The sequence below is a fragment of the Rhineura floridana genome, chromosome 11 (assembly GCF_030035675.1).
Source record: "Rhineura floridana isolate rRhiFlo1 chromosome 11, rRhiFlo1.hap2, whole genome shotgun sequence".
Classification (NCBI taxonomy): domain Eukaryota; kingdom Metazoa; phylum Chordata; class Lepidosauria; order Squamata; family Rhineuridae; genus Rhineura; species Rhineura floridana.
Window position 1 is genome coordinate 72,982,299 of NC_084490.1, and position 25,444 is coordinate 73,007,742.

The 25,444-nt window shown below is 42.6% G+C and overlaps 1 protein-coding gene across 2 annotated transcripts in view; it reads right to left on the minus strand.

The window, feature by feature from the left end:
- COL15A1 (collagen type XV alpha 1 chain) overlaps positions 1-25,444 on the minus strand; it is a 285,344-nt gene that overhangs the window by 178,804 nt on the left and 81,096 nt on the right. For both annotated transcript variants that reach the window (XM_061591221.1, XM_061591220.1), the window contains exon 3: positions 12,494-13,041. In XM_061591221.1, coding sequence (XP_061447205.1) covers positions 12,494-13,041 — 548 coding nt within the window. The remainder of the gene's footprint in view (positions 1-12,493; positions 13,042-25,444) is intronic.

Below are 25,444 nucleotides of genomic sequence, written 5' to 3' on the forward strand. Positions count from 1 at the left end.
CCAATGTGAAAAGGGCTCTGAACTGTACCGCTGTAGACTACAGCTTGGAGCTTATGTGTTGAATGCTCTCCTGCACATTAAAAAAAAGGCCAGGAAGAAGATTAGTGGAACCTTTCTCTATACTACCACTACTACTTTCTCTACAATACAACTTTCAACATGAAGAGAAGTATTTTGTGGAAGGTCATTCAAATGCACACACAACTATATACAGCAGCACTGACTGAGACGGAAAACTTTTGGATTTACTCTCTGGACACATTGGCCCCACATGGCCTGAATCTGGAGGACAGTACCGCCACTACTTAGCTTCTGCAAATGAAGCCCCTCTGAGCATTCCATCCTCAAAGCTCTATAACGGCCACCTTGGTAGCAGCATTTGTATGTTGGCAGCTGATGAAGGTGGAAGCCGAAATGTTTTGGTAGAACAATATAAACCTGTTTTATATTACCATTTCTCTCTATATAATTTGAACGGGTCTATAGACATGTTGTAGTTCACATGGCTGCCAATGGATGTTGCTAGAATCACAAAACACACTGGAAACGACAGTGTAACAACAATCTAGAACAGGGTTGCCTGAATGCTGAAGAAGCCCGAACCCAGCCAGCCCAGATCTGAGCAGGATGGAGCAACAGCAGCAGCAGCAGTGGGGTCCCAGGCCTGACTGAGGTCCTGCTGGCCCTACTTCATTACGTCTGCCTCTGTTGCTGCCTCCACCCTTCTCAGAACTGGATCTGCCAGATTTGGGCTTCTCTGACCTACCAGCACACCTCCTGTTCTCGTACTTAGGTATGGGGCTGGACTGGGCACAGCAGGAAGAGGAGGCAGCATCAGCAGTGGCATTGCTTCATTCTTGGCAGGTGCTGCCTCCTCCTCCTTGCTATTACCTCACACTGGGCACAGCCTGGAGAATGCCCTGGAGGGGGCCAGCAGTTCCAGTATCCGTAGCCTCAGCAGGGAGCTGAGGAATTCCTCCAGGCCATTGCAGGGACAGGCATGGCTGCCTATGACATCAGCAACACCACACAGGTGGGTGAGGAAGACGGAGAGGGAGTGGGGTGCATGGGCAGAGAGATGAAAAGGGGGAGACAAAGAGTTATGAGATTACCATGCAGATGGTCTATGTGCAAGGGGGAGTTGAGAAAAAGAGGAAGGAGATATGAAAAAAGGGATGAAAGTGAAAATGGTGTGTGTGTGTAAAGGAAGTTTGTAGAATAGAAGTGACGTTAATAATGCGGAGGTGAAAGGGGAGGTTAGTAATTGCATCTGCTGGGAAGATCTAAGGGGTTAGATGGGGGTATGTGTGCAAGGGGGGTTACAAAAAAGGAGGGAGGGAGGAAAAGGCATGGCAATGGGGGTGCAAAGCAGGGCTGCAGAAAAGTAGAGAGAAGTGGCTTCAGCAGTGGGGCTAGGACATTGAAAAGCATGCTTAGTAGTTACATGGGGTGGGAAAGGGATTCTGATAAATATATAAACTGGGTTTACAGGGATTATATCACAAGAAGCATTTTTCACCTTGTCCAGTTTCATCTTTCTAAAAATGCCCAGACAGATGACTCTGGGAAGTACCCAAGGGGGGCATGAAGGCAACAGCCCTCTCTTTCGTTTGTCTTCTCTGCTATCACAGGTAATTGTGGTTATTAAAACACTTTTGTCTAATCCTCTTTGAAGGCCATCTAAGCTGGTGGTCATCACCATATCTTGTGGCAGCCGGTGGCTTCAACAGAGACTCTTACTGAAAATTCACACAAGCAAAAATTCAAGTTTCAAAATGTCACAGAAAAAAAAGTGAATTACATTACATTCTATTTTGCAAGGGCATTTAACTGTTTCACTGACAGGGACAAAAGATGTATCAAGGACAAAAAGGGTGTTTGAAGTGAATGGAGCCCTGCAAAGGACAAGATTTTTTGGGGGGATGGGGAATTCTAATATTCCCCACCCCTGCTCTAAGCTCTTATAGAACAAAACTTATGAACCAAAACGTGCAAGAACCATTCAAAGCAACAAATGCTGTTAGTATACACTGCTTGCTTTTTAACAATTTTATATTGAATTTATTCAGGGTTGGGCATCTGAACCTTGGCCGCTATAAATCTAAAAATTCTTTTGACTGCCTCCCCTATCATCTGAAATGCATCAACTGGTTTTGTACTAGATGCAATATTGCCACCCTAAGATCAGTTGATCAAATACCTATAGTAACATAATTGGTTTACAACTCATGAAACTTAAGTTCTTTGTGCGGTCTAGAGTTGACAGTGAGGGAGAGCAGGGCTTTAACAGGTGTATGGCAAGCAGAAATTAAACAGGTTAAGCCTTATCTAGTATGGAAATACAATTATGGGGAAAACTTCAGCTGCTAACATTTTGTTATCAGACATCTTATTACTTGTGTGTAGCCCCTGATTTATTTGAGGACTTTCCATCCCACCTGTAAAAGAGGATACAAATTTGCATATGACACAAGTATTTGGAAATTTTATGCAAATTTGTGAGTGGAGCAGGATCATGTCCAGTTCTGGTCACCACACCTCAAAAAGGATATTGTAGAGCTGGAAAAGGTGCAGAAACAACAACTAAAATTATCAAGGGGTTGGAGCAACTCCCCTGTGAGGATATATGACAATGTTTGATACTTTAGTTTAGAAAAAAGGTGATTAAGAGGGAAGATGATAGAGGTATATAAAATTATGCAAGGTGTAGAGCAGAGATCACCAATCTTTTTTGAATTTTGAGAGAGTGCTATAGGTACCAGTCTCAAAATGGCTGCCATGGGGGCATGGCATAACACAACATGGCTGCTGTGTGGGGCATGGCATAACACTAAATTAGACAATACAGCCATGGCGAAGCTTTTCCCATAACTGTTAAAGGCACAAGAACCCTGTTTTTCCTCAGTGCCAACCTAAACCAAAGCCTAGGCTGCCCCATTAATCACAAACAGACTTTCTTTGGAGTAGACAATGTATACCATTGTACATTAAGTTAACTATACAATGAATTCTTAATGAGTGCCTGCGTGGTCTTTAGCTCCTGGTAGCAGCAGACGTCCCTACGCCTCTTTGCAAAGTTTTCACATTTTGCATTTGCCATTTGGATAGGGGATTTTTAAAACATCCACTCACACTTATTGTGTAGCAGTACTTGCAGAAAATAACTGCTAGGGACTGTCTGATCAGCTGGACCTACCACAGGAAAGATGCATTGTGGATGACCGAGGAAAAGGAAGGGCAAACTATGAAAACTCCAATGATTAGAAAAAAAGACAAAAGTAAGAAAAGAGCACTAAGGAGGAGGGAAAACAGCAGCTCTTGCCTGTTGTCCAAACAATTCATCTGTCAATCACAGCTCTGACTTCACTCATTGGCTAAAATGGACAGTTGTTATTTGGAGCAGCCAATCTGGCTCATTTCACCAAAATATGCTTAGAAGGGTACCTACACATTTTGCTTCATAGCTTTCTTTCTAGGAGGCCTACAGACTTAAAAAAAAAAAGTTCAGATTCTGGGGGCCCTGGTTGGGAATGCCATAGCACTCACACTGGATTGAGACCCCCAGTGTGAAGAAAGTGGATAAAGAAGATTTTTCCTCTCACGCAATACTAGAAACCAGAGTCATCAAGTGAAACTGAATACTGGAAGGTCCAGGACAGACAGAAGGAAGTACTTCTTCACAAAGCACAAAGTATGGAATTTGCTACCCGAAGATGTAGCGATGGCTGGCAACTGGGATGCCTTTAAAAGAGGATTAGACAAATTTGGGGATAGGGATGGACTATTCCCAGTGGATGTGAATTTTACATGTTTTTATTCATAAATCCATTCCATCCCATTTCTGCATTCATCTGCAATTTAAAACAAAAAACCAACATCTGTAAATACAGATATTATCACAAAATACATATTTAAATCTCAATGCATGCTCTTCTAAACATATTTCATCTAACATAGGCTTTTAAAATACATTTTGATATGTTTTTTGAGCAGAGAACTATATCACAAAATTCAAAGAAGTGTGAAATCTAAAGGATAATTGCATTTTGATCCATGTATTAGTCTGGTACGGGGAGAAAAGATTCGTTCACTTAAAACGCAAACCAAATGAAATTCTCCTACATCCCTAACTAGGATTCACAAGTGGGGAGAATGCTCTTGCGCTGGTCCTGCTTGCGGGCTTCCCCCAGGCATCTGGATGGCCACTGTGAGAACAGGATGCTGGCTAGATGGGCCACTGGCCTGATCCAGCAGGCTCTGCTTATGATCTCCTTAGGAACTCCTTTGCCCCTTCCCAACATTGCTGGAGTTTACCAACAAGTCTTCTGTGATCTGCCACGGTGACTTCTAGACTCATCTTTTCAAACACTAGATTCTACAGTTAATTGTTGTTGTTATGTGCCTTTTAATTCAAGAAGACAAAAAGAAAATGTGACTTTTGTTTTCATTTCACTCCGGCTTTTCTGTTGGCTAAGTTCCCTATTTCTGGGAGAATCAAGGAGGCTGTCAATTTCATAAAAGACTCTGCAGAGGGATGACTTAAGTACTAATATTATGAGATGCTTAAGGTCCCTAGCCTGGAGATCATCAACTCAGCATGTGCAAAGGCCTTCATTGGTGCCCCTTGGGACCCATTTTGCCTACAAGCACTGCACTAGCAACCTCAATTTTGGATATTTTAACATTTTTTATTTTTTGAAATGGCAGAGCAGTGCAAAGCAGTTGCTAGAACTGGGAGGGCCTGCCTCCTTGCATTCTGTTTGGTTTGGAAGGACAGAGAGGTGAGAAGTGGCAGGAACAGTTTACCCTCTCGTCTAGTGGCTTATCCTATATTGCTTGCTTGTTGCCTGCTGGCCACGTGCAGTTAGTGGCAGGTATTTGCTTCACCCCATAAAGGGGATCCACACATGTGTGATTGAGAGAGATGCACCTGGGCAGAGAGGAAACGGTGTGTATGTGTGAGAGAGGGTGGGGGGAGGAGCAGGGCTGGCTCTGGGTCTCTTGGGAGGTTCTTGGGCATAGGGTATCCCTCTTGGCTCACTGATTATCACCATCAGCTACTTTAAAAGGGATGCTTATTGAACTCACATTTAAACTCTCATTATCACCAATTATATTTAACTCTCATTGCCATTCAACTCCCACTGTATAATTTTCTCCTTTATATTCCTGTGAACTAAGATTTCATGCATCTGACAAATAAAGTGGGCTTGCATCCATGAAAACATTCTACCATAATAAATTTGATAGTCTTTACTGTGTCATAGGGCTGTTTGTTGTTTCTACTCCAAATTAATTCTGAAACTGAATGGCACTCCACACAAAAATCCAATTTTGTTTAACCAGAGGTTGCTTTTTGATTTCAGCAGTATACATTTGTTTGGACCAGAGGGAGAACCTTGGCTGCCATCTTGGTTGATGACAGGAATGTGCCCGCAGCGCAAACAGCATTTACTTAAGGGAAAGGTACGTGGGGCATGCAGGCAGGCGTTGCGGGCCTGCACAATAGTAGGGGGGGCTGCTGGGGAGTTCCTTCTCTGTGATCTGTGGCAGGGTAGGGAGCCAATGATGCCATGCATCGCTGAAGGGAAAGCTATCCACCCACCCTAAGAAGGGGCCCTTCAGGGGCCTGGGGCAGGGCTTGACCTGGCAGCCCTCTGGCGCCAGCCCTGTTGCCAACTCTGCTTGCATATAGATATCATTGCTTCTATGGATGTAAGGGAGTGAGGTTAAAGGGAAATGAAATGCAAACAGAAAAATAAAAATAAAAGATAGTGATGATTTCCTAAATGCAATACCTTACCAAACACAAGATTCTTATGAGTAATGCAGAAAACTCAGCATCCCACAAGCAGTCAGGGTTCCTAACCAAAACTAAAAACATCCTAGCAGCCAATCTGCCACGGTCACAGAAATCTCCATGCAGCACAACCTGACTTGGGGGCTGCAGTTAGTGCAGAATGCTGTGGCACGATTGCTGACAAGAGTGAGACCCTGTCAGCACTCTGCTCTGAAATCTTTACTGGTTGCCGATTTGCTACCATGCCAAGTTCAATGTGTGCTTTCCGTGTTACAGGTGCCACATAGTACTTGTTCTGTTCTTGTAAGAAATCAGCTCTTTAGTGTGGCAGCATCTACACTCTGGAACTCCCTGCCTATTGACATTAGGCAGACGCCTTCATTGTACTCTTTTCAGCACCTGCTAAAAACATTTTTGTTTAGGGAAGCCTACCCAAGTAGGTAGAAGCTATTGTGTTTTTTATCTGTTTGTAACTCTTTGTTGGTTTAATTATTCTGAATGTTTTAAATATGTCTTCAACTGTTTTTGCCAATAATTTTATTGTTTTAATTCCTTCTGTAAACTGCTTTGAGATTTTTTTACAATAAAGCTGTATATAAATATTTTAAATAAAATACATAAATAAATTTTGGGTCACTGTGGCCCTTGGGTCTTTTTCACTTTTAGGAACAAAGGAATCTGCTTTTATACCTTTTTGATACCATCTAGCTCAGTACTGATCACATGGACTAGCATTGGCTCTCCAAGATTCCAGGCAATAATCTTTTTCCAGAAATTGAATTTTGGACCTTTACATGCAAAGCATATGCCCTACTAATGAGCTACAGCCCTTCCTCTGTTTAAAAAAGTATCTTTTAAAATTGTTCTTTTCAATTCACTAATGAATGCACATCATACCTAGGGCAGATCCACATTATTTATTTAAAGCACATTAAACACACATTTGAAGCACATGAATCACACCACAAATCATAGTTTGTTAAGAGTGGTGGGAGCAATAACTGTGAGGGGGAAACTACACTTCCCAGGATTCTTTAGGAAAAGTCATGTGCTTTAAATCCAAGTTGGATGCGCTTTAAATGTATTGTGTGGATCTACTTCATAAACTTTGCCTGCATGTAAATCATTTTAATTATTTTTTTAATGGAAATGAGCTATAACGTTTACTGGGTGACCAAGGGCTACTCACCATCTCTCAGCCTAATCTGCCCCTCATGATGAAAACAACAGAGGGGAACCATACCCACCCCAAGGAAGAAGGGCACACTTACAATGTAGAGGAAGTAATAATGTACAACTATCACCATCTCTGCTATCTTTTCGGCGCCTTTTGAAGACTTTCCTCTTTCAACAAGCCTTTTAAGTTGAGACCTATCCCAGTCTGCATCTGTGTTAGAATTGCTTTTAATATTTATTATTTATTTATTTTGTTTCATTTTTAAACCGCCCATAGCGAGTAGCTCTCTGGGCGGTGTACAAAAGGATTAAAATACAGAATATCACAAGAAATAAACAGCAAACAAAAAAAGAGTTAAAATTATAACATTAAACGCTTAAAATGCCTGGGAGCATAGCCAGGTCTTAACCTGGCGCCGAAAAGATAGAAGCGTCGGCGCCAGGCGTACTTCTTCGGGGAGGCTATTCCACAATTCGGGGGCCACTACAGAAAAGGCCCTAGATCGAGTAACTGTCCTCCGGGCTTCCCGATGGGTTGGTACCCGGAGGAGGGCCTTAGACGCTGAGTGAAGTGACCAGGTCGGTTCATAGCGGGAGAGGCATTCCACAAGATATTGCGGTCCCACGCCGTGTAAGGCTTTTAGGTCAAAACCAGCACCTTGAATCTGGCTCGGAAGCAAATGGGTAGCCAGTGCAAACGGGCCAGAACAGGTGTTATATGTGCTGACCGGCTGGTCCTCGTCAGCAGTCTGGCTGCTGCGTTTTCTTTAATAATGTTTTTAACCCTTTTTTAAAAGATGTTTTTAAAGCTTTTTAAAAAATGTTTTTAACGTTTTGTTTTAATGTATTTTAAGGTCTTTTTATGATATTTTAAAGTGTTTTTAGTGTTTCTGTTTGCCACCCTGGGCTCCTGCTGGGAGAAAGGGTGGGATATAAATTAAATAATAAATAAATAAATAAACTATATTGTGCAATCAAATACTTATCAGGACATAGTATGAAGAAATATTTATATAAGCACGACTGTCAAAGATGTTTATAATTTACATAACCTGTAAATATATTTGTAATGCAATCCTATGATTGTTTACTCAGAAACAAGTCCCAATGTATTCAATGGGGCTTACTCAAACAGGGAAGCATGCACAGAACTGCAGCCTCAAGTGATAAGGAACACTCGCCCAACCCAAAATTCAGAATCATGCCACTTTAAGCTGTTTTGCAACTGTTTAACCTTTTTATGGTTATTAGATTTTAAAGGGATTTATTTCTTGTGAGCTGCCTTGGTTTCCAAACGGCAATCCTATCTCACAGGGTTGTTCGGAAAACTCCATATGAACACAAACACTGGAAATGAAAAAATACATAGACCCCATATGACAGTTTATTGTCAAAACCAGTTGGTCATTGCAGAACTTTTTTTTAAAAAAAATCAATATTAGTTTCCTACATAATAAAAGCAGTGATACCTATGTAAGCCCTGCCTACGTGCTTTAAAAAATAGGATTGGAGGCGGAGAAAAAGATTTACAACACAAGCACAATCCTTTGCTATGTTCATTCAAAAGTCCCATTAATTTACAGCACAATCCTAACCATGTCTACTCAAAAGTAAGTCCTCTTCAGTTCAATGGGGTTTACTCCAGCTATGTGGGATTAGCATTGCATCTTTACTCCCAGAAAAGCAAGTATTGGATTAAAGCTTCATATTGGGAAGGTTTTCAAAACACTGCCCTCTTCAACCGCCTAGGAAAATTTAAAGTTATTTAACTCCTGCACACAAGAGAAAAAACAACTTTTGATACTGCTGAAAGCAACATACTTACTCATTTTATGGGATTTTCAGATAAACAGTAAAAACAACAACAGTTTTCTACCTTTGCAATGGAGTCTAGGTACTTTCTGGAGGCCCAGAAATCCTTTGTCAATCACAACCCTGACTTCACTTATTGGCTATGAACCTGAAAGGGTAGGGTTACCACAGCCAACTAAGAGATCATTTCACACAAATTGAAATTGGGATATGTTGCTTGTAACCCATCTTAAACCCTTGAGCAAAGTTGCCAGGTCTCTTGAAATTCAGACTCTAAGACTCAGGAGCAAGTCCAACATAGGCAGGAAGATTCCAGGGCCCCACAAAGGCCCACTGCGAATCCCTGGCCTTTTTATCTGACACCCCTCCACAGTCCATCAACAGGCTTCAAAAAACCTAACACTAATAGGCAGCACTGACACAGACACAAGTATCAGCTGTGTCTACAGTTTTTCTTTTCTTTCTTTTTTACTGACACCATGGATGATGTCACAGCAAGAGGTATGATGGAGAAAAAATGGATTTTTTCTATACATGGGTTATTATATAAGAAAGTATAGGTTTATGAAAATTAATAAAATCACAAGGAACTAAAAGAATTAAGCAAAAGGCCACCGGCCTTGGGATCATAGGAAAAGCAAATTCAGCTTGAAGTTCACAGCTCATGAGAAGCGGGTAGGCTTTTGATTAATGACCATATTCTTTTAAGCAAAAGAAGCATAACCTTTGATAGATGTATTTTGAACTGTGTGATCCTGAGAATGGAATTTTAGATAACAATTACATATATTCTATCCTTGATTTGTAGGGTGAGAATGCCAACTAGCGGAAATATTTCATAATGCTCCCAGAGTAGGAGCAACAGGAACTTTGAGCTTAGCACACATTTAAGATAACTCGGTGTGTTGTTTTTTCATTTTTGATAAATAGGATACAACCTTTTGAAGTGGGTACTCATAAGTACTTTAAGATGGCTTGCTTTGTCTATTCCTTTCAGGCTGAGAGACGCTGGGTGGCCTGAATCAGCCCCAGTGTCTTCCTTAGACGGGGGGTCTCTAGGTGTAGCCCAGTGTTTAAATATAAATCTAAATATAAATATAAAGCTATGTATTTTATAAGTTGGAAGTGAGGCTTCATATAGAAAAATAGAGCTGTGCTGTTTGTGAACTTTCAGTCACTCTAAGCTAAGCCAAACCCAGCCTTGCATCATGGTATTACTTAAGGAACATGTTGTAATGTCCTAACATGTCCCTGGTCAGCTTGGCTGATCAGGACAGGAGTCATGATGGAATGGAATGTATGGTACAAACTGGCCTCAAAATGGTCTAAAAATAATTAGTAACGTAAGACAGAATAATAGTGGTAACCTGGGTCAAATAGCCAGTGGGATAGAGATATTAATCTAAGGAGACAACAGGACAATGGGATGGGAGGTATCTGCAAAATATGAATATACATGTACTTGTTTTAATAAAAATTATCTGATTGGTTGGAAATATTGCAAGAGGGAAGAACTGTTATGTTATGTGGGGAGGAATTTATGGGATTGGTAAACTAATGTCACATGTGTATTCAGTACTGTATAAAAGATCTGTGCAGACTGTGCCTCATTGCAGTCCTCTCCAGATACTCGGGAAGTCTGACCCTGCATATGCTTGTAAAGAATAAAGGCCTACCTTTTTGCTTCAAACCTGTGTCCTCAAATTTCTTAAAGGACCCCTAGCAAAAGATCCCATAGGAGACACATTCTCCATCAGGTAGGGGTGGCATTCACCTGGCCCCAGTGCTGTGTTGAGTTGAAGGCATTATGGGAAAATAAAAATGGCAGATGTAGGCCTTGATACCTCTTCCTATGCCACTACCTGTGGTAGTGATGAAAAGTTGTATGCCTATATATGTGAGTCATCACTACGTGTGGTGTTAAAAGAAAAGCTACTGACAGATCACAGAGAAGCACCACAGAAAAGGGGCCAAGACAGGTGTCAATGGTGGGCTCCACTGTGAAGTCCTACTGCTGTCCATATAGCAGCCACTGCTATCACTTTGCCAAGCATCCCCTCCAACCTGGAGTCCACCCTCCTCATGGACAGAGCCTAGGATCTGTTTTAGCAGGGGGCAGTGTCTGCTGGCATTTGATGATATTAAAAGAGATTTTTCAAGTTTCTTCTTCTAGATGTGGAAAAACATGTTGGGAAGAGGAAATTAAATAGCTTGTCCCCATGTTTATAGCTCCTCAACTTGAGATTTAAATTCTTTTCATTAAGACCCTGAAAATACAGTAAAAACCGTGAAAGTTTAGGTTGAGATGTGGAAACCCATCATTGGGATGAGTGTACAGAAAAGTACTGAAATGACTTATTATCGGTATCCTCCTCTAGGTCTACTAAAATAGGTCAGTTGCTTGTTCTGGATGGAGTTGCACTCCCTCTGAAGGAGCAGGTATGTAGCTTGTGGGTGCTCCTGGATCTTTGTTACTGGAGGCCCTAGTGATTTCAGTAGCTAGGAGCACCTTCTGCCAGTTTTGGCTAGTGCAATAGCTATGGCTGTTATTGGATCAAGACATTTAGCTAACAGTAGTCTAGGCATTGGTAACCTCCAGACTGGATTACTACAATGGGCTGTGTCTGGGGCTTCCCTTAAGGTTAGCCCGGAAGCTGCAGCTAATGAAAAATATTGCAGCAAAGCTGTTGAAGGGGATACCCCATCAATGGCTTATAATGCCTCCAGTGAAAGAGCTATACTGGCTTCCCATGTACTACTGGGGCACGTTTAAGGTCTTGTAATTGGCACATAAGGCCCTGAACAACTTGGGGCTAGGTTACTTCTGGGAATGCCTTATCTTATATATCTGTACCCAGTCACTTCGATCTTTAGTAGTGCCATAAGCGCCTGAGATTCAGCTTATGTCCACTAAGCCAGGGCCTTTAGTGTGGTGGCACCTGCCCTTTGGAATGCACTTCCAATGAACATCAAGCAGGCACCCACAGTATTGGCATTTAGGTGCCTGCTTTAAATTCATTTCCCTACTATGTTGATGTATTAATCTGATCTACAGATTTGTGATGTTAACTTCTATTTATTTTATGAATGTAATTTTATTGTTGATTTTTGTTGTCCCCAGTTGTGATATTTGTGCTTAATGTTAGCAATATAGTTGTTTTTGCAAATAATAAAATCTGTCAAGATCTGCCTCTTGCCGGCCAGGTTCCTCCCCTGACCCAACAGGTTTTCCTCAATCAATACAGAAACCCTACCTGACTCTCCCCTATTCAAAATAATAAAGTGCATTTTTTGTGTTATTTTTAAATTTTATCTTGGGGACACACACAAACAGAGCCTTCCAGGTTTCTGCATCTGTTCTGCTTGTCTTATGAGCCCTTTAAGAACCATCAAGGCCAGCCCTATTATAAGGCAGAATGAGACAGCTGCCTCAGGAAGCAGATGTTGAGGGGCGTGGAGCAGACACAGATCACTTTGCCAAGCTAGTCTGCTACCCCAGGTGCAGCGGAGGAATCTGTCCCAATGCCAGTGTTAAAGAAAGGGCCAGTTCAGTTGGCTTCTGGATGTGGAATGGGGTGGTGCCATCTTGTCCTTTTCTTCAGGCAACAAAATGTTGCCCTGAAAGCCCTGGACCACACCTACTTCATTCTGCTGTGATAGACTAGCTGCGAAACCACCCACACATTTATCATATGGTGTACTTACAGTAAATCTTTCCAGTCCTGTGGCTCCAGCATTCCCAACAAATATACCGGAGCTGGATTCAAATAACAGGGCCTGAGCTGATCTCTGAAACTGCACCCTGTGATATTCTTCACAGTCCATAAACAAAACAATGTCATTCCCCTGTACAGCTATAGTAAAGCGATTCCATTTGTTGGTCATCACTGGGACTTTAAATGATGCAGCCTCTCGGGATATGTGAGAACCTGGTTCAGTGTAGTATACAATTATTCTCTGGGTGCTATCCTCCACAGGCGATAGTCTGGTTCCCAAGTAAATTGTCTTCTGAAAGGCATCAGTTATAGCAAACAATACACCTCCACGGTCGCTGTTTGGTTTGACTGTAACAGTGATAGCAAAATCTCTGTAGAATGGCTGAGGTATCAGCATCCTTGTCAGACGGCCAATGTTAGCGTCCAGTCCAAAACTGTATGCTGGAAACCCTCCATAGCCAGTAATAAAGGAGACAGAAGGTGGAAGTGGCACTCCTATGAGCTCAGTGAGATCGAGGTGCTCCTTGGACCCTCTTTCTGTAACACAAGACAAAAACCACAGAAGTATTTATTCTAAGGCCTATTCAGGGTAAATAAATGCTCTCGATTCAGGTACTCCAAGCTGGGTTGTAGCCTGAGAGGGAACCAAGTCTGAGAGGACATGCCCTCCGCTGGGAGGTTTCAGGCTCTTTCACTGATTTTTAGTTTCCTTTTACTTTAAGGCTCTAGTCCCTTTTATTAACAGAGGTACAAGGAGATGCATGCAGGCAGTATTCTATCTCATTGTTCAATAATAATAACAATTGTTAAGATCAGCAGAGGTAGGGTTGCCATATTGCCCGGATAGCCGGGTTTTACCCAGATTCTATGCATGCCACCTGGCGCCCGGCTAGCCCCTTACGTGGCCCGGATTCTCAGCTTTAATTTTAAAAAAAATTAAGTTTCTAGGTGGTCCGGTTCTCAAGATATACATAAAAACGTCAGCCACCCCCCTCGACTGTTAAACCTTTCTTTAAACAGTACTGTACTATAGCACTTTGTAGTTTTAACCCCACCCGTTCAGCATTGCAGCCAATCAGGGATTGTGTTTCAGTTTCATTGACCTCAGGCAGTGTCTAGAAAACAAAATGGTGGTTTCACCCCCCCCCCCCGTTTATCTGAAAATCTCATAAATTGGGTAAGTATATACATTTCCGTTTTTTTTCCTCTTGTGTGCAGGAGTCAGAGCTTGGGCAATGTTTTGAAAACCTTCCCAATGCTTGCTTTTTGTAAAAGCAATGCTAATCCCATATGCCCAAAGTAAATCCCATTTAATTCAATAGGACTTACTTTGAGTAGACATGTTATGAATGTGCTGAAAATCAATGGGACTTTGGAGTGAATGTAAAAAAGAATTATGTTTGTGTTCTAACTCTTTCTGTCTCCAGTCCAACTTTAAAGCAAGTAGGCAGGGCTTACTTAGGTATTACAGTTTTTATTCTGTAGGAAAGTGTTAGGTTCGGAAATAATATGTGTTTGATATAAATTAAATATCGGTTTATTTCCTGGTGACCTACTTGTGACTTTCCAGTGGCTCAGTGAATAAAAGCCTGTTCAAGCTGGATTATGCCTTTCCTGATCATATATCTTTATGCATAGTGTTTGAATGGCCCATATAAGTTGCCATCATGTAGTACAAAGACATTCCTTGGTTTAATTTATGTGCTTATAGGCCTTGACACGTATCTTCTTGCAAATGTAAAATGGATACCTTCCTAGTTTAATGATCTTCCTGAAACTATTCCTCCCCTCTCAGCCCTTGTGCTTTGTCTTGCTAAAGTCTGGAAGCGCTTATCTCAAGGTCGCATATCTGTGTGAGCCCTCTTGCAGGAACCAAAATGTGCCTTACTTTGTTATTCTAAAGCACCCCTCTTTCCATATCTATAGTGTTACTGTGTCTAGTAAAGATTGAATGTTCCTGTTCATTGTTATCTCAAACACCCCAATTCTGTTTCTTAGATGTTACTATGACTGGCAATATTTTATGCTACTTTATGACGTATGATCCCCCATCTTCTTTTATCTGTAAGAAACTATATAATCTTTGTCTTCTCAATAAACGGGGTTCCCACTTCTGAAAAGCATCTTGCTTGAAGGTATTGGGTCCCCTTTGCAAAGGTAAATATTGTGTGGTGTTTATTCCTAGTTTATTCCTAGTCTCTGGTAGTGGGTAATTGCACTCAACTCCGCACCTTCCCGGGTGTACGTGAGCTGAGACGGCAGTGACGGCTTGCGTGTTGGATTTGCACCTAACAATTGGGGGCTCGTCCGGGATCCCTTCTGCGGAACCACGTACTACCGGTGTGTTTCCCCTCGTTCGACAACAGGCGCCACGAGAGTTTTTCTCGGTTGTCATGTGAGGCGGATCGGCAGATAGTGCGTGGGTAAAGCACAGTTGAGGAAACCTCTACCAGACGCTATGGGGCAGAAAGGGAGTGTTCCGGTAAAGGACAGCCCTTTGGAAATAATGTGCAAACTCTGGGAGAAGAAAGAGTTGCCGGTTTTGAAGGGTTTAAAAAGGAAAAGGATGATTGAGCTCTGTGTGGAGGTGTGGCCACGGATAACTGCAGTTTCAGTCCCGGGTGAACGGTGGCCGAGAGGTGGCACCTTTGAATCCGCTCCGTTGCTGGGAGTAAGGAGGCGGATTGGGGATTGCCACCCAGATCAATTAGATTTCTGGCTCCTGTGGAAGATAGGAGCACAGAAATGGAGGGGATTTGCTTTGATGGCTGTTAGGTCTGTGAGCAGTGAGGACACCCCCCAAGTTATTTTACTGATGATGAATCAGACAAAGGAGCGATTTTGAGTCGTTCCATAATACCCTCAGCTCCAGCTGCACCCCTCAGTCCCAGGGATGGAACTCCCCAGCTGAAGCCGGGAATCCTTTCCTCTGACTCTGAGGATGATTCAGAGGAACAGGATCCAGGGGAAGGGGCCTCAGGGACAATGCTCACGTGCTTGCGAAAGAAGAAGGAGGAGGAGAAGGGAAACGGGGCACAGAAATTAACAAAGGAGGAAATGGAGTTGTTGTTGGCTAAGGAGTTACCTTTGGTGGTTCGAGATCAGCCATATGTGGATGGTAATGGAGACATCCAACATACGGAAGTGGTCGAACTTAAGACCTGGCTGGAATGGGATCTTAAGGAATGGAGTAAATTGGCTGGAACTTTTGGCGAGCAACCGAGAAAAGTTAGAGAATTGTTGGGCAGGTTGTTCGAAAGCCACAATCCGACATACGCAGATGTGGAACATTTGCTAAGGACAGTGTTAACTAGAGAAGAACGCAGTCGATTGTGGGCATTCGAAGCTACTTGGGCGGCCGAGTCGGCCACGCACACGGCTTGGTCAGTTAGAGCAAGAGCGGCTGCAGCTTGGGTTGTGGGAGACTGGACGCAGCCTCACCGTGCCCAGTTGCAAGCTGACAAGGAAAGAATTTTGGGACATCTAGAACACATGTCACAGAAACCCCCTAACCAGGCAAAATTTATGGCAATTAAGCAAGAGGCTACGGAATCCCCGAGACAATTCTGGACACGTTTGTTGGAGGGAGCTCATAGTTTCACTAATTTGGATCCTGAAAAGGCACAAGACCATCCCACTTTAATTTCAAATTTTGTTCATCAGGCACAACTGTCTGTACGAGACTATTTCCTGAATTCTAGACCAGGATGGGGGGGGGGAAGCTGTGACGGTGATTCTAGAGGTAGTGGATTTCATCTGGGATAAGGAGAAAGAAAAAAGTAAGAAAAAGGAGAAAAAAGAGGATTTTCAAATGTTGGCGATGGCAATGCGGGGCCAGTCGCCAGGCAGAGGATTTCGGGGAAGAGGAAGAGGCTTCCCAAGGGGCCCGCAGTTTGGAGAACAGCGTGGTAGGGGACAGTTTTCCCAGTCAAACCAGGGAGACAGAACCTGCTTCCAATGTGGGGATTTTACACATTTCAAATGGGACTGCCCGTGGAGAACGGGAGGTCCCGGTCAATCACAGCAACAATCTAATGACTTTTATTCAGGCTTTTCAGGAACGGACAAGGGTTTCCCTCCCCCGCCTCTGCCACTCCAGCAGCAGCAACAGAGACAGCCAACCTGTCAGCAGACACCGGCTGCTTGGGCGCAATACAGCCCACCATCTGCATCTCAATGACTAGACATGGAGGGAAGGGAAGTGCCTGCTGCGGGATTAATGAATCTTATGTCATTAGCAGGTCTTTTTCTTTCCTTGTCTTCCCCAACTGCAGAACCCAGGCTTTCACTCGATATACAAGGTTATAAAATGTCTTTTTTGATTGATACTGGGGTCACCTACTCCCTGGTTAATGTTGCTCTTCCCGGATGGCTGAGCAATGATGTGAAATTAACCATGGGGGTAGACGGGACCCCTACACCTATGTGTCTTACTTCTCCCTTGAAGGTTATGTATGAAGACAGAGCCTTTACTCATGTTTTCCTGTATTCTGCATCTTGTCCTATCCCCCTTATGGGCCGCAATATGTTGTGTAAACTAGAGGCTACCTTAACCTGCACTCCTGGTGGGGTGGGGTTGTTAATGAATGTATTAGGATATGGGGATAATACCTTTCAGAAAAAAGAAAAAAGTTATAGTTTACCAGAAGATTTGAAGGATTTGCCAATGGAACTTTGGGGCATTGAAGAGACTGACGTAGGATTATTGCGGTCCGCACACCCGGTAAGAATACAAGTAAAGCCCTTTCTTCCCCCTCCGAGAGTTGCTCAATACCCTCTATCTCTAGAAGCCAGAGAAGGTATATGGCCCATTATTGAAGGCTTCATTGAAAAGGGTATTATCAGACCCCAAAGAACTCCGTGCAACACGCCTATTTTGCCAATAAAGAAACCACCAAAGAAGCCAGGGGATCCGGTCCGTTGGAGATTTTGCCAAGACTTAAGGGCAGTGAACAGGTATGTGGTTCCTTTACATACTGTCGTACCAGACCCAGTGACCATTATTAGTCAAATACCATGGAATGCCAAGTGGTTCATGGTAATTGATTTAAAGAATGCTTTTTTCAGTATCCCTTTGCACCCAGATTCGTAGTATTTGTTCGGGTTCGAATGGGACCAGAAATCTCTCGTTTGGACCAGAATTCCACAGAGTTTCTGCGACTCACCCGGCGTGTTCAGCCAGTGTTTACGGGAAGATTTAGAGGGGTTCAGCCCAGAACGGGGTTCAACCCTAGTTTTGTACGTGGATGATATTTTGATTACTAATGAACACCAGGAGGTGCTGTGCCACGACGGTAAGACTTTCCTTCTTTACTTGCATTCAAAGGGACATAAGATTGACCCGAAGAAAATACAGTGGCTGCTGCCAAAAGTTAAATATCTGGGCTTTATTTTGACTTCGGATGGATGGCAGATGGACCCAGACCGGGTAGCCACGATATTGAACTGCCCGCTTCCCCAGACAAAGCGGCAGCTGAGAGGATTTCTTGGACTAATAGGATTCTGTTGACCGTGGCTGCCCTCTTGTAGGGAATTGAGCAAGCCGCTACATATGTTAACAGCAAATAAAGCACCAGACAAAATAAACTGGGATCGGGACACTGAATGGGTTTTTGAGCTACTCAAGCAAAGTGTAGCTACATCCATGTCTTTAAAACCCCCGAATTACAATAAACCGTTTCACCTGTTTGTACATGAGAGAACAGGAGTCGCCAGTGGGGTGTTGACTCAGATGTATGGCCCCAACCATTTTCCTGTAGCTTTCTATTCACAACAGATTGATAATGTGGCAAGAGGCACACCCACCTGCACGCGCACGCTTACAGCGGCAGCCCTACTTTTGACAAAGGTAAAGGGGCTCACATTGGGACATTTTACAACTGTTTGGACTTCACATGCTCTTTCAGCTCTACTGCATAAGGGCACGACACAAGTTTTCTCTGCACAGAGACAACAACAGCTGGAGGCTGTACTATTGGAAGACCCGAATTTGCGTTTTGAACGCTGCGGCCCGTTAAATCTAGCCACGCTTCTACCTGATTTGCCTGCCCCATTCCCGGATCATGACTGTGTACAAGTATTGCAATCAACGTTGCAGATCAGACCGGATCTTTCAGATGAACCGTTGCCAGAATCAGATGTAATTCTGTTTACTGATGGGAGTTCATACTATCAGGATGGGGTAAGGTATACAGGTTTTGCAATAACAACACAGTGGGAAGTCCTGGAAGCAGCAGCGTTACCTGGAAGGTGGGGTGCTCAAGCAGCGGAAATATATGCCCTTGCACAGGCTTGTCAAATTGCCACAGGAAAGAGAGTGACTATCTACACCGACAGCAGGTATGCCTTTGGGGTCATTCATTGTCACATACATCTTTGGCGGTATAGGGGTTTTACCACAGCGGGGGAAAAGCCGATTCAACACCTGGAATTGGTCCAGAAGTTATTACAAACTATTTTAGAACCCCAAGAAATTGCTGTGGTACATTGCAAGGCACATACAAAGGAACAAGATCCAGTGACTTTGGGAAATGCATTAGCAGACCAGATTGCAAGACAAGCCGCTCTCCTGCCCCTGGCATTGCCAACTTTAGCATTAGTAACAACTGCTTTTGTTCCACATGTAACCGTTTCAGTTCCTCCACAGGAAGCTAAGCGCTGGACCGATTTAGGAGCTACCCAGCAGAAAGAGCTCTGGGTTATGCTGGATGGCCGGGCTTGTCTACCTTGAGCGCTATATCAGACAGCGGCAGCATGGTTTCATGATCATGGGGGCCACTATGGCACCCCTGCACTAGTAGAAACCATAACTCGGAATTGGTATGCCCCAGGAATACAACCTGTATGTACAGCAATAGTGAAAGCATGCCACACTTGCCAGGCCAACGGCCCAGCCCTTCCAAATAGGGCTCCACAAGGGGGTAGACCGACACCGGCTGCTCCCTTCTTACATATTCAAATGGATTTTGTTGATTTACCCAAAGCAGAAGGAAAGAAACACTTGCTCGTTATAGTTTGTCCCCTAACAGCATGGATAGAGGCATTTCCCACCACAAATGCCACAGCAACTACAGTAGCTCAAATATTGTTGAAGGAAATCATCCCGCATTTTGGAGTTCCAGTCGTCATAGATTCAGACCGTGGCACGCATTTTACTGGACAAATATTGGCCAAAACTGAAGAAGGCCTGGGCATTAAACATGCATTTCATACTCCGTATCATCCACAATCTTCCGGAACCACTGAGAGATATAATCGAGAAATTAAATCTGCTTTGGCTAAGTATACACAGGAAACAGGGTTAAGATGGCCTCAGGTACTCCCTATGGTTTTGTTTCATTTGCGTACACGCCCTACACGGGCTTTGGGGCTTTCTCTGTTTGAATTAATGTATGGGAGACCCCCTGAAAAAGGAGGCTCCCTTACAAGTGTGGATGCTTCACTATTGGGGGGGAACATATAATGGCATCTCAGTATCTTTCATTCCAGCAAAGAATACGGGAACTGTGGAGGACCACTAGATATTCGAAAACGGTGCTTCTCGAGGACCAAGTGCATCCGTACCAACCAGGAGACTTTGTCTGGGCAAAGAAATTCGTGAGAGGGGATTCGTTACAGCCGAAATTCACTGGTCCACACCAAGTTTTGTTATCCATTCAGGCAGCGGTCTTTCTGGAAGGAAGAAAATCGTGGATCCATCACTCTCACGTTAAGCTGGCTGTTGTAATGGCTTTGCCGCCGCCACTGGTCCCCAAGCTAAGGCTGAAGAGAAGCGGGGAAACAGGACAGTGGCAAACGGAAGATTTCCCATTCCAAGATATACAAATAGACTAAGATTTTCCTGACTTTTCCTGACTTAAGAGACTTTGGACATTGTAACACTGCAGCCTCAATATGTTTTGTTTTTTATTTCTTTACTATGCTCTGTTGTGTGCTTTGTTCTCCTTTTTATCCTGTGTAAATTGCATATGTTGCCCTATAGAAACAAAGATATGTGGGGATGCTGATTATTATCAATTATTGGGATTAAGAAGGACAGTCCCAAAAACGAAGGACTGCCCAGACCCTTTTCTGTATGAATTATACCAAATAACTGAAGGAATGGTGAAGGCAGATTTCACAGACAAATCATGCCATAGGGAGGCGGTTATATTGCAACAATATTACACAGGGAAGTGGAAAACATACTGCACTTACACAAACACAGAATGGTCTTTAAGATTGGCTTTACGATGCAGAAAATATGTATATTTATCAAATTATGGATGCCCTCCTGATGTAGATGAATCTACAATTAGGAGAGAATATAAAAATATTTCTTACAGGTCACAGAAAACTAAAATTAAATTCTGCATAGGCGACAGCGAAATTTCATGTTATAATTGGTTAAAAGAGAAGCTGGGGGAAGAAAATGGAGCGACCTCTTCCCCAAGCTCTGTGCCCATGGTGGAACAACATCAGGAAAGTTTAAACAAAAAGCCAGCTGCAGGATGGAAAGGGAATACTTTTGTAGCACTAATGGAGGCAGCAGCCCCAAAGAAAGGTACTTGCTATGTTTGTGCTCACACCCCTCCACACGGACAGGCGGGAGTCCCCCTCACAGGGGCCCCGCTTCCCCTGAAAGAATATCTTTCTTTCGCTTCTCTCTCTCGCTCTGAGGTGTTAGAGGGGGGCCTGGTTATCAGTGGATCTGTGATTGGAGAGGTTTGTGTAAGCAGCACAAAGCAGGCACAAGGGGAAATGTTGTGCGAAGGTGTAATATTCCCATCCAAAGGCAGAAATTGGACTTTTACAAATAGGACTTATATATCTGGGGAAATGACTTGGTTGTCGCTTTGGCAATATCTACTGCATTTGACTTTTTCCGACCATCGCTTGGTTCCTTTCTTGGAAGACCTAGCGGACCGCCAAACCCCGGCTGGCCTATGGTGGCTTTGCGAACATGCTGCAGTAAGAAAATTACCAAAGGACGGGTCATGGACTTGTGCACTAGGGAGGGTGGTTCCGGGCCTTTGGGTGACTCCATTGCTTCCGATATCACGACATCGAAACTGAAGGGGAACAGGGAAGGCTGTATTGCGAGGTTTTTTTCCCCATTATGGAGTTGCTCAAACTTACATGGAGCTGGTAGAGCTCTCGGAAGCCTTTGAAAGGTTCATGAATGAATCTGCTATCTCATTTTCAGATTTAACAAATGAACAAGGGCAAATAAGAACTGTAGTTCTCCAAAATCGATTAGCCTTGGATTTTTTATTGAGCTCCCACGGCGGTGTTTGCTCGTTAATTGGAAATGAATGTTGCACCCATATTACAGATAGCAAGGCTGATGTTGTAAAGCATTTGAATAATATTGCCCAAATTTATCATGATGTGGAGAAAATCGACGAAACGTCTCCGGTCGATAGTCTGTTTGATTGGTTTTCCAACTGGCCAAGTTGGCACAAAATATTGTTTTATGTGATGTGTGAGGTTATTTTTCTAGTATTAGGATGCTGTTGTTTGCAATGCATTCCTAATATAATTCAACAATTTTCCAACTGCTGTTACAAGTCTTTTGCCTCCCTTTCCAGGAAACCCAAACCATCCTTGATGGAAATGGCTCTAAGTCCCTTATGGAACTCAAAGAATGGAGTGCAGCTTACTGAGTGAAATATTATTTCTCTGTGCTGAAAGGAGGGACTGTTAGGTTCAGAAATAATATGTGTTTGATATAAATTAAATATCGGTTTATTTCCTGGTGACCTACTTGTGACTTTCCAGTGGCTCAGTGAATAAAAGCCTGTTCAAGCTGGATTATGCCTTTCCTGATCATATATCTTTATGCATAGTGTTTGAATGGCCCATATAAGTTGCCATCATGTAGTACAAAGACATTCCTTGGTTTAATTTATGTGCTTATAGGCCTTGACACATATCTTCTTGCAAATGTAAAATGGATACCTTCCTAGTTTAATGATCTTCCTGAAACTATTCCTCCCCTCTCAGCCCTTGTGCTTTGTCTTGCTAAAGTCTGGAAGCGCTTATCTCAAGGTCGCATATCTGTGTGAGCCCTCTTGCAGGAACCAAAATGTGCCTTACTTTGTTATTCTAAAGCACCCCTCTTTCCATATCTATAGTGTTACTGTGTCTAGTAAAGATTGAATGTTCCTGTTCATTGTTATCTCAAACACCCCAATTCTGTTTCTTAGATGTTACTATGACTGGCAATATTTTATGCTACTTTATGACGTATGATCCCCCATCTTCTTTTATCTGTAAGAAACTATATAATCTTTGTCTTCTCAATAAACGGGGTTCCCACTTCTGAAAAGCATCTTGCTTGAAGGTATTGGGTCCCCTTTGCAAAGGTAAATATTGTGTGGTGTTTATTCCTAGTTTATTCCTAGTCTCTAGTAGTGGGTAATTGCACTCAACTCCGCACCTTCCCGGGTGTGCGTGAGCTGAGACGGCAGTGACGGCTTGCGTGTTGGGTTTGCACCTAACAAAAGTAATACTGATTTTTTAAAAACTAATACTGATTTTTCTGCAATGACCAACTGGTTTGACAATAAACTATTATATGGGCTGTATGTATTTATACATCTGCTGTGTGTGCGTGTGCGTGTATGGAGTCTTTCCAACACCCTGTGAGGTAGGGTTGGAAACCAATGCAGCTCACAACAAGAAATAAAGCCATTTAAAATCCAATGACCATAAAACAAGTATAAACAGTTGCAAAACAGCGTAAAGTGGCATGATTCGGAATTTTGGGTTGTGTGAATGAAGTTGCTTATCACTTGAGGTTGCAGTTCTGTCCCTGTTTGAGTAAGCCCCACTGAATACGCTGGGACTTGCTTCTGAATAAATAAACTTAGGATTGCACTATAAATATCTTTACAGTTTGTGTAAATAATAAATATATTTGATAGTCATGCTTATATACATATTTCTTCATTTATCATATTTTTGGTTTTTGGTTAGGAATCCTGACTGGTTGTGAGATGCTTAGTTTTTTGCCTTACTCATAGGAATCTTGTTGTGGTTGGTATGGTATTACATTTAGGAAAGTGTTACTGCCTTCTGTGTTTTTTTTTCTTATTTGCATTTCACTTATCTTTAACCTCACTCCGTTACAGCCATAGAAGCAACAGCAGCATATGCAAGATAATTAACTCCCATTAGTGATAAGAACAAGAATTTATAATTATTATTTCAATTAAAACAAGAGGCTTATCAATACTTTGAAGAGGATTTATTTTCTTTCTGAGCCCAGGACTGGGTCTTTCATGATGCCCAGGGAGAAGGAGAGTAGTCGATAAGACAGATATCCTGGCATTGGTAATCTAATTAGCAAGGTATGTGTGGGGTTGTCGCACACTTCCAGGCCCAGTTTCATTTTGAGTATGGAGGTGGAACCTGTGTAGATGTGGTTGAGAAATTTTGAGTTAAGCAAAGCTCTGCTTTTATAAAACCTAAGAAACATACAGATACTTTGAATGTCTGAGTGCCTGTACCAGTGGAATACTGGAGGAACTTGTAAAACTTGCTGCAACAGTATTTAGAACTGAGCATGTGGTGTGAAAGACTCCTTTTCCTAACATTTTGGCTTGTTTTTCTCCACCCACCACATCTCTGAAATATATCGTATATGTAATGGTTAACCGTACTGCTGCCCTGACTTACTTTATGTTTGTTGCTATTTTGTGTTTTTATTATGTTTTTATATTGATTGTGCATTTTTATGGTTTTTATTATATTTGTAAGCTGTCCTGAGCTCTGTTTTTAACAGCAGAAGGGCAGGATATAAATCCTCTTAATCAATAAATAAATACTCCATAGTGTTGGAAACTAGAGTCTAGGCATTTAAGGTTGAAAATGTTGCTTTAAAAAAAAAGATTTCTCACATCTTTCCCCAGTTTTTGGTGGTAATTCCTAGGCACAAAAACAAAACAACTGGACAATCCAAATATTAATATGCAAATATTTGCATAATATGAAAATAATATGCAAATAATTTGCATATTATGCAAATTAACCTGCCCGGATTTGTGGAACTGGAATATGGCAACCCTAAGCAGAGGGGGCTTTCTTGATAAATCTGCTACCCTCAGAGGTTCAGAGGATGGTGGCCCGGGAGACAGCTTTCTCTGTGGCAGCCCCTAAATTGTGGGATTCCCTTCCTACGGAGGTGCATCTGACACCTTTGCTATACAGTTTTCGGGGAATGCTAAAGACACACCTCTTTACCCTGGTCTTTAGCTCCTGAGATGTATACACATTTCAATCACATGAACAGGGTGGGTTCTGAAAACATACTTTAGAACCCACCCTATTTCTGTGATTGAAATGTGTTTTAACTCTTTTTAATATTGTATTTTAGATTTTGTAACCTGCCCTGAGGCATCACCATCATCATGATAATGATAATAATAAAAACTTGCTCCATCTTTCAGCGTTCTTCTAACTAGAGAGAGCAAAGGTACTCATACAGACAAGCAATTTTAAACCGTTAAATTATTGCACAACTTTACACCTAGACCATCTGTACTGAGTTTCTGTTTTTTTGCATTGGTTTTCATTTTTTCTTGGGATCTGAGCTGCCATATCTCCCTTTGCAACATAGCAGGAGGGGGTAATTTGTAAGCAGAGAATCAGCAAAAAATGAGGTTAAGCCCTTCCTTTGTCCTCAGCTTTCTGCTCAGCTAGGTATCAAGTGGGGAAAGTGGCTACAGGGCGAAATCAGAGAGAGAAGGAACAGTTAAGCAACCCTCCCACTTGTCATCACTCCACTGCAGATTGCCCCCACTCCCCACAGGTTTCCAACTACTTTTTTTTGCAACTAACACATACTTTCACCCTTGCTGTATTGAAATGTGCACCAAGCACTGAAAATGGTGTGAAAACAGTATTCCACCGTAACCGACTCTCCTAAAGCTATAACTTGCACTCAGCACATTTTTTT